The sequence below is a fragment of the Perognathus longimembris genome, chromosome 9 (genome assembly GCF_023159225.1).
Source record: "Perognathus longimembris pacificus isolate PPM17 chromosome 9, ASM2315922v1, whole genome shotgun sequence".
Lineage (NCBI taxonomy): Eukaryota > Metazoa > Chordata > Mammalia > Rodentia > Heteromyidae > Perognathus > Perognathus longimembris.
In genome coordinates this window covers 60,310,876-60,321,252 of record NC_063169.1, presented here as the reverse complement: position 1 = coordinate 60,321,252, position 10,377 = coordinate 60,310,876, and the positions used below count along the sequence as shown (strand labels likewise).

The 10,377-nt window shown below is 42.5% G+C and overlaps 1 protein-coding gene across 1 annotated transcript in view; it reads right to left on the bottom strand.

Moving 5' to 3' along the window:
- Positions 1 to 2,819: 2,819 nt before the first annotated feature.
- Grm1 (glutamate metabotropic receptor 1) overlaps positions 2,820 to 10,377 on the bottom strand; it is a 292,553-nt gene continuing 284,995 nt past the window's right edge. Inside the window, exon 8 of the mRNA XM_048354248.1 lies at positions 2,820 to 3,756. Coding sequence (XP_048210205.1) covers positions 2,820 to 3,756 — 937 coding nt within the window. The remainder of the gene's footprint in view (positions 3,757 to 10,377) is intronic.

The following is a 10,377-nucleotide window of genomic DNA, read 5'->3' as shown; positions in this document are numbered from 1 at the left end:
TTGAAGTAAAGTGTGAAAAAAATTAAACCATCCCAATTGTTTCTCTCAGTAGTCTGTCTCAGTTACTGTAATAATTACAAAGTTTAGAGAAGGGATGTACACATTTAATAAATAGAAAATATTTATTATACAGCAATATCAAGATTATTTGACAAAAGGCAGTAACAAGCCAAAGGAAAACACTTTTACAAGAAGCAGAACAACTTGTATAAGCACATACATTAAGGGGAAGTATTTTTCTTTCTTGTACAGGGTTATGTATGTGCACATCTCTAGTTTTGAACAATTATGAGATATGTCCTAATATTCTATTATCCAGGAAAACTCATAATCATAACAATAGGTATTCAGAGTAATATTGTAATCAGTATTGAAATGCATACACCAAATGTCTCCGACCAAAATTTCAGAACAAACTAGCATCTCTACATATCTTGAAGAGAAGTAAATTTTTTTTCTCATATACTCTGACTTTTTAAAAAAGTCTGACTACACAAGTCCCACAATATTAAGTATGCATATTGGTGGCCTTAAGATTAATAGAACATGGTTTACTAATAAGAGATGGTAAGCCTTCTCATGCTAGTTTGCCAGTAGAAATCCACAAGCACCAGAACCATTTTTTTCTAATTCTGTTTCATCATAATGAAAAATTAGAACCAACGTTCACATTTTAATCATGAGGTCGTTTCAGTAAAGCTGTTTTAAAATGAACTTTAAAGGAAAGGCATTCCTTCTTGATATGGAACTGGCTACAATGGGCAGTAGAATATGGTAAAACAAAAGAAACTCAACTCTTCAGCATTAGAGTTGATGATAAATTCTGAGCAAAGAACGCAGATGATATTTAAAGATTCTAAGATGATTTTTGGCTGAGACATCAGAGGCTTCAACATGAAGGAAGCATATTAAATGTGACTGAACAGAAGGCATAAACAAGGATATTTAAAGGGATAGGATTCATTCCACGAAGAATAAAAGAAACCAAAAGCAGGAAGAAAATCCTTTTATTAGACACAAAAGCAGAAGGTAAAAAGGGAATATCCACATACATGTGAATATTACCCAGCAGCAAATGGGAGAATTAGAAAAGTTATGACAGAAAAATACAAGAATAAAAGACATGAAGCCCAAAACAAAAAGAAGGCAAAATGTGACTGATGAATTAATAGTTGAGATACTGTGACTGGCTTGGATGATATTGTATGCCAGAAGAAAGTAAAGCTCAAGTAGGTGTGGAAAACCTTTTCAAAGTCTGAAATAACCTGAAATAATCTAAATACTATCATTTCAATGTTATGTTTTTATAATGATGTGTGCGAGTTTATAAAATGTACCTTTTATTGTCACCCCACAGTTTTGTAACCATTTAATATACAATTTTCCAAAAGACTTAATAACAATTCCATATCATAAAATATCTGAAAAATAAGTTCCTTCTTAGAAGAGGAACTACCATCTGCGCTGCATAGGAAAAACATTGGACCATGGTACTCAAACCTTCAAAGAGTTTCGGTAGATATTGGTGACAATGATATATCAAACATTACTGGGACATAAAAATATCTACACTATTTCTAAAGGACAATTCTGTAGTTGCAGTTAGGTTGACATTATTACATGATACAACTTTTATAACCACATGTACACAGGACACAGGAACATGTTCACTAGTTACAGGAACTGATAACAGGAAAGATTGATCACTTGTCATTTAAACCAGTTCCTATGAGTTCACCATTAGGTTGGAAGAAGGATTTGTTTCTGTCATACATAGGAGAAACAATGGCACCACGTTGTACATATACTGAATCTTGGAAGTCCAACCGCTTAGTTGAATTTGCTACAGTAAATGGAAGGTAACACTTGCCACCCAGTTTGTCCTGTTTAACTTAATGGTAATGAAGAGCCTGCTTGGCACAAATACAAGGTCTCTGCCACTCTCAAAGCAATCTGCTGTTCTCCCCTTTCCCCCAAATCATCAACAGGCCAGTATGAGATACAGGAATCTGGTTGTGGCCACTAATTTTATTGAAAGACCCATGTTGCTGTATTATCTTGCTGCTCATTTTTCCTCTGCATGAAGCATTTTGTGATGGTGATTTTGCTCATGTTCCTGTTTTCCTAAATAGATAGAAATCACAGAGCCTCAGGGTGTTTGCACACTCTTCTCCAAGTGCAACGGCAAGCCTGGTACTCGGCTGCAGTGGGTGAAGAAGAACCCACCCTGCCAAGGGCAGCTCCCCGGAGCCTCCTGAAAACTAGGAGCCTCCAGCCTGGCAGAGAGAAGAGCTTCACAGGAATGGAGCGGACTCAGCCAGGGGCCCTGCAAGTCCCATGACCCTGCCTCTCCTTTTCACTCTTAACCTGTGTCCACCTGCTAAGAAAGCCACAAGAGGAACTAACTAATGATCAGGCTGGTACATCCACAGGGGCTGGCTCATTTCAAGCTTGGCCGTGTGTGTGTGTGTGTGTAGGGGAGCATGTATAAGTATGCACAACCGTGCAGAAGAGAATCGTTTCATTTCTTTTTATTATTTACTTATTTGTTTGCAGTACAAGTCACGTAGCAGATGGAATTGTGCTTTGTCAAACTGCCCCTTCTTTCTGGAGAAGGCCTTGCAAGTAGTCAAGTCAGCATCCTGGGTGGACCGTTGTGTGCCTGCTCTCTTTCCCTCCCTCCTTCCTTCTGCCTGCAGCCTTCTCTTCCTGTCCCCCTTGGCCCTCCATTCCAGGCTTCTCCTCCTGGCCTTTGCACACATGTCCGGAGGGGTGAGAGCTCTCAACCTCGTCTCGCTTCTCCCTGCAGACCCCTCTCCTTACAGCGTGGACGAGCTTTGCTTGTAGTCTCTTAGGATGACGGAGGCATAGCTCACGTTGGGAGGGGTGCAGAGCACCGACTCCGACACGGGGGAGCTGGGCACCGAGCTGCCTGAGGCCACAGAGTCTCGGAAAGGGGATGGAGGGGTGAGGGCGGGTGAATCCTCGGGGGTCCCCTTGCTGGCGGCCTGCGCATCCTCCTCTTCCTCCTCCAGCTCGTCTTCCTCCGTGTTGCCCTCGCGCTCGTACACGTACTCCTGGAGCAGCTTAAACCGCTCGCTGTCCTCCTCCTCCTCCTCCTCGGCCGAGGGCGACGCGGGCTCGTCGCCAAACGTCGTCAGCTGCAGGGGGAGCATCTGCAGGTGCTGTGGGGGTGGCGGGTACAGCGATCGCAGCCCATTCCCCGGGCCCCCGGGAGCCACCAGCACGGCGTGGAAATCGGGGATCCCCGGGCCAAAGTGAGTGACCACTCCCTGGATTTGCTCCATCAGGGACTTTGGCTGCTGCGGCTGCGGCTGCTGAGGCGGCTGCTCGTGGAGAGGAGGGGGCAAGCCCTTGGGGAGGGCCGGGTCGGCCAGGAAGAGCGGGGTCTCCTCTGTGGTCAGGTGGGGGGGCAGGGGCGGCGGCGAGGCGGCGGCGGGCGGCGCGCAGCGGTGCACCACCATGGAAGGACTGCCCGGAGGGCTGAAGGCCCCGGGCCGGGCAGCCTCCTCCTCCTCCGGCTCCACGTTGCAGAGGGTCTTGGTGCTGGTATCGGAAAAGGTCAAGCTCTTGCCAGAGCCTTGGTAACTTTTGGTGAGGGGCTTGATGACGGCGGTCTGGTTGCAGGCCGTCTCGCTGGTCTTCACGTGCACGGAGAGGCGGTGCCACATGTGCTGGCCCTTGGGCGCCTGCCTTCCTCCGGGCTCACACCACGACACAGACTTGCCATTCGAACTGCGGACAAAGCAGAGGCAGACGCGGCGTTACAGGCGCGGGGCTCCCGCGCGCGCGCGGGGCCAGGCCGACCCCGGTCAACGCATCCCAGCTACCCCGGCCGTGGCCGGCCTCTCCCGCACACGCCTCCCCGGACTATAAACCAAACGCCATGTTTCCATCGTGCTGACCCCGGCGTCCCTGAGGACTCACCCCATCTCAAGGAAGGACGGACGGACCCTCAGAAAAGTCGGGGGAGAAAAGCCAGGCTCTTGTAGATTTCCTTCTAGAATTTCGCAAAGGCCCCTCTGACCACCCCCCACCCCCCTACTCCCCTCAGGCAAGAATAATAATAAGTTGTTGTTCGGTGTAAGTCTATGCACCAGTCCTATCCTGATTGAAAAAAATATATTTTTTTCTTAAAACAAAATAAAACCTTAGTTACACAGAGACAAGAGAATCCTAACAACTTTCATCTTTGGGACTAATGAATAGCTGCCTATATAAAACTATGTGCATTGTCCTGAGAGGTCATGAAATCATGCTCTCTCTCTCTCTCTCTCTCTCTTTCTTTCTCTCTCTCTTTCTTTCTCCTGTCTCTTTCCTGTCTCTCTCTCTCTCTCTCTCTCTCTCTCTCTCATGCTCAACAAGGTGCATAAACATGGCATGGCACCCAAACAGAAGAGGAAAAAAGTAGATGACAGAAAAAACCCAGACACATGGTTGACCAGAGAATCTTGTAACTTTCCCTTTTTTGTTGTTTTCTCAAAGCATTATCAGCTCACAATTCACAGGAAGACCCCGACTCCCAGACTCTAGCTGGCTGTCTTCACAGCAGAAGTGCTCCACAAGGTGTGTTTGATGCACAAGCACTAATGCTCACATCTTGTATTCATCCTCCAGGGGAATTTGATGCAATTGAGACACAATTAAGGACTAGGGAAGAGCAGCAGTCAACGGATGCAAAGGCAAAGATCTTTCCCCACTGGGCCTTGGTAAAGAAAAAATCTCATGCTACCACCATCCTTGAACCCTAATGGATCCTAAATGTGCCTGAAACGCTCATATGCTAGACTCGATCCCCATTTCACAGACCGGCCTTTAGAGGGCTGGTAATTGGCTCATGAGAGCTCTGACATCTTGAGTACATTCACCCGTTCCTGGATTCAGGGTTCAGGGGATTTGTGGGGAAAGGCCTTGTGATAAAGGTGAGCTCTCTCTTTGCCAATAATGAGAGAACCTTCAGTCTACCACCAAAACAATGGAGCCTTGTAACCATGAACTGAAAACCTCTCAAACCGTAAGCGAAAATCAACCTTCCTACTTGGATTTTCTCAGATATTTCCCTGCTATGACAGAAATCTAACATATCAGCGTTCATCTTTGGGAAACCCTAATAAAACCAACCAATGGAAACTTTTTCTGAAGAAAAGCTGAAATGTAGTAGACACAGGCATCACAATTTCTGTTCTGTAGATCACCATAACTCTGATCTTCCTTCGGCACTCAGCTTATTTTCTGAATGCCTTTTAGCAGATGGTTATACCTTGGGAGCATCCTATTAATAAGAACTGTGTTAATACTTGAGAGTCATTTTTCTTCTGTTTGTTAGGAGTTTGCTTTTTGTATCCATGAAACCAACAGAGAAAGGAACACAAGAAGAACACAAATGTAAAACTAAATGGAATAAGACAATTATCACTTTTTATTCCTTTGGTGAAGGTATAAAATAAATTCTTCCATATAATTGCTCTTTGTTTGGGAAAGAAGACAGGATCAATAGTTAACACAGTGGTTCATTTAATCACTTGAGAACACAAAACTGAATACTTCAAAATTTTTCTGATTGCCATATAACCGACACTCCATAATAATCTCAAAAAGTGAATAGATTTTAGGAGAGAAAGCCTGATGTTGAGAACAGAAATTTCTGGTTACAGAGACCTTAAATTAGATGTTACAGCTAAAAATTTGATTTGTGGCAAGGTAGTTCCTCCATAAAACTGATAATCCATTTTTTTTATTTTTTTTAATTTTTTTTTGTCCAGTCCTGGGGCTTGGACTCATGGCCTGAGCACTGTCCCTGGCTTCTTTTTGCTCAAGGCTAGCACTCTGCCACTTGAGCCACAGCGCCACTTCTGGCCATTTTCTGTATATGTGGTGCTGGGGAATCGAACCCAGGGCCTCATGTATATGAGGCAGGCACTCTTGCCACTAGGCCATATCCCCAGCCCGATAATCCATTTTTTTTTTTTTTTTTGCCAGTCCTGGGCCTTGGAATCAGGGCCTGAGCACTGTCCCTGGCTTCTTTTTGCTCAAGGCTAGCACTCTGCCTCTTGAGCCACAGCACCACTTCTGGCCATTTTCTGTATATGTGGTGCTGGGGAATCGAACCCAGGGCCTCATGTATATGAGGCAGGCACTCTTGCTACTAGGCCATATCCCCAGCCCCGATAATCCATTTTTAATTATGTGCATTTTTAATTGTGTAAGAAAGATATCATCTCTGAACTATTATATCAAAATTAATAATGCTCTCCACTCTATAGTTAATATATTACCTGAAGCGATTCTTAGTGTTGAATTTTTAATTAATAGACTTCCATCTTTTCTTGCTAGATAACTATCTCTTTTCAAAATTAAACAAACTCACAAGTAGTACAGTGTACCTCTGTTAAAAACACAGTCAACCAGCCAGCCAAAAGCAACACAGCTAAAAGCCAAACCAGAGTTCACCATTCCCCCTTTGAGTGTACAACTCTAGGAAAGCTCACCTTCTGCTTTCATCTTTCTCAACTGCTCATATGCAACTCCATGCACCTTGTATCCCTAGTTACGCATTCAATATGGGTGTTCCAGAAAACATCATGTTTCTAATCATCCTTAAATATACCTACCACAGGCCTATCATTTGTACCATGACCAGCTGTAATGGGAAAATGTTTTCTTTGTCAATGCCCACACTTCAATATTCATTAATAAAATCACTATACTAAATACAATCTTGTGTCTTCACTTAAGTGTGTGTGTGTGTGTGTGTGTGTGTATGATAAACAATAACAGATTGTTTAAAGCTAGTCTGCTCTTAGTTCAACTATCAAGTCCAAAAGGACCAATAAAGCATTGGCCCAATCTCTCCATAAATTGTAAAAGCAACACTCCTATATTACTAGGAAACTCTAAGGTGAATTCATTTATTCTATTCAGTCATTACACCAGCTGTTTTCTTTATTGCCCAAAGGTTCCATATGGGCTTCTTAAATCACTCACACCAATAGATTAACACTATTATTGATGATCTTGTAGACAGATATAACCACTAAAATTTAGTTCAGTTTCAAATGAACTCAACTTTTATTCTTATGATGGGCAATTTTCACTGTGGCTCTGAAAATCAGCAGCTTTGCTTTCCCTCAGGGTCTTGCTCTAGATTTGCTGTAAAGTCCTGTTTAATTAGGAAACAGATTTCATACCCCAGGGCATTTATCAGATTACAAAAATTACACTAACCTTTTATTTTTTTCTCAAGGACAAAACAAATTGCTTCTTAAAAATCAGTGTTAGTAGAGGAAATTCATCATCACAAAGAAATCACAGCACGGAGTATGTGAACTTCACAGAATGAAGTTCAACCTTTCAGGATTAGTCATTTCACATCTGAGGTCCACAGACAATGGGAATGGCCCATGAACCTATGTATTCATTGTGCATTCTTTTGAGACTCAATATCTATAAGGCTTCTTAAATAATGCATCAATATTGTTAAGGGTAAATAGGTTCTGCTATGACAAAGTTTGCAGATAGATACAAGGATAATTCTGAAAAACATTTGCTGTGTTCACTATTCAAATAACTGAGAATAAAGGTGGTTGCTATCAATGTTTCAGGTAAAGACTTGATGACTGTTTTGGTGTAAAAATGGAATATCCTGTTTGGAAAGGAACCGGCTGTGATATCCAGAAGAAAAAAACCTGTAAGATGGGGCAAAAACAGAGGATTAAACATATTATGAAATGCTACAGTAGTAGGCAATACCACTTTTATTTAACCCCAGATAACTTTAATATCTTTTGCTTCATACATCAGCATCTTCCTTCTGTTGTGTAATTTTAGTTTTTAAGTATTTAGCTTAGAAAACACCACATTATCACACAACACCCAGACCTTGCTTTATCTTCAAAGAAAGTCCTTGGGCCTAACATAAATATTTGATGATAAAACATAGAATATTTAGGATAAATACCTCGGGAGGCTTCATATACTTAGTGATATTGAGGTCAATGGAAGACACGGTTGGTAGACTAGAAAGAAGTAGAGGTGTTAGGAGGCCGTACATGATCATACACAGAGCTGGAGGCCTAAGGCTGCGATCCCAGCGGCAGCAGGTTCATGATCTTGCTTTGATTTTATTTTCATGAGATATCTATCACAATCCCACCAAAACACAAAACCCAATATTTACAGCACTTTAGAGAAGAATCTGGCGTGGGTGGTATAAACAGATGAGTGTATCTTTGGCAATCAGAGTGGTCCTGTCTGTTTTATTTGTTTCAGTAAGTACTAGTTACATCTGCAGAGTACGCAGCTTCAGAGAGGTCTAAAATTGGGAAGAACAGTGGGTGGGTGTTTGAGATCAGGAGGGACGCATCCATCCTGCACACACGCTTAAAGGACCGGCTTATGCAACACCTGCCCCTCTTATGTTCAAATCATGTCTCCACTGCTAGGCTTAAGAGCTTCCCAACAGATAGCAGGAAAGTCTCCAGAGAGCCACAGACAAGGCATGAGCTTATGATAAGGAAAGGAGATTCACTGCTTGGGAAGCAGAAGAGATTAATATTTGTTTTCTCTCAAAGTGACCATAAAAATAGGAAGGAGCATTGAACGGTAGTATGATGAGAATGGCCTGTGAGCTGCCAGCTCTGGGGGGGTCTGTGGTGGCCCCTGCAGGTGCAGATGCATGTGGTACCCAAGAAACAGCTGATAGGATGCTGCGGATGAAACTGTCCAGAGACACCTCTCCATGTGCACCGGCCAGCGGGTGCGGGAAGGCAATCTGAGAGGTGGCTCTTACACAGGTCTCGGGCATAGAAACTATTTGAGTCATACTGCTATATTCTCAGAAAAGCTCGTTAGTCTTTCATACTGACTCCAGTTCTACTTCTTGAATGTTTCCCCCACAGAAAAATCTGCATATTTACCTGCTTTCTCCAACCTGGTGTCCTATCTGAACATAATTAAAATTTCTCACCTTTTTGACTCACCATGACTTGTAAAGAACCTCTAAGGGTGTTATTGAAGACAAATACTTGCTAATTATATGAGAATTTCATCTGTCCTCTTGCTAGTAAGTCTTGAATAGCATTGTGAATTTTGTTTCCTACCCCTTTCAATCTAATCTCTTCATTTACAGCATTGGACCATCAGTTTGCTGAAATAGACCTCTCTACAAAATCAACATATATGACCCTTCTTTTGTAATCTTTAGAGAAATTCCACTCCATATCTTCAAACTGTATGACATGGACAAGAGATGACACAAAGAAAATTACTTCACCCTTATTAAACCTTATGCTTTAATGAATTACTAGACTAAAAGACATTCCCAGGTAAAATTATCTCATCAAGGCCCATGAAGAATGGAAGTCTATAGAGTCAATTCTGAGCAGAGGATCTACTGTCCTGAGAAAATTGCCAAATTTGTTTCAAACGAGAAGTAGAGTTCTGTTGGATAAGCTTTGTCCAAGTAAATTTCAAGTTGTCTTTGAACTGGTAGAAAAATCCTCATGCTATAGTTTAATTCATCATGTTGGTACTAGACTACTGGGTTAGTGGAGGTGTGTCAGATATAATTTCATTCCTTTAGGAAGTATAGGTAAGCCAAGATTGTTTCTTTGGAAGAAAGTTCAGCTCAAACATTATAATTTCTTCTATGATCCCTGCTACCAGACCTATGAATTTCATTGCCACTAGAAAGTCCAAGCTATGGGCTTTCTAGTTACATTGCTCTTCTGAGATTATTCCACAAGGAAAGGGTAGATCTAGATGGACTGTAGGAATCCAGTTCATTTCCCACACTGGTCCCTTGGCCTTGCTGTTCTCAAGAAGGTCACAGAACAAGCATGTGCCTTTCTCTTTTGTAATTTTGTAGCAACAGGAGGCTAAATATATCTAGTATTAGTCCATGGTGCAGAGCTTTAAAGTCAAGGACATCTTCCTGAGTACATTTATAGTCTCTGGATGGAAAGCTTGAATTGTCCCTCTCCTGAAAGTTTTTAATACCAACTTGTCAACTTTCTTGATGCTTGCCTTATTTGAGGGACCATCAGGATGCTCCACCTTTGGCTTTTATTTTTTGCTTTTAGACACTCACCTTTAAGTCAGGAAATGTCAGTTGGTTTTCCTCTCTCTCTCTTTCTTTCTGGTCCTGCTGTCATGACAGGACAATCACATCTACCCATTTCCAACAATCCCTTCTGACAGGCAGCCAGCAGCTGTCACAATTAGGATCTCCTTGCCGTGTCCTTGGTCAGACACCCCATGAAGCAAGAAACACTATGACTCTGGACTTGGAAGACTTCAGAGAATGCATCCAAATGTACTGGAATGTCACTGACCTATGTGTATAGAGACCTTCCAAGC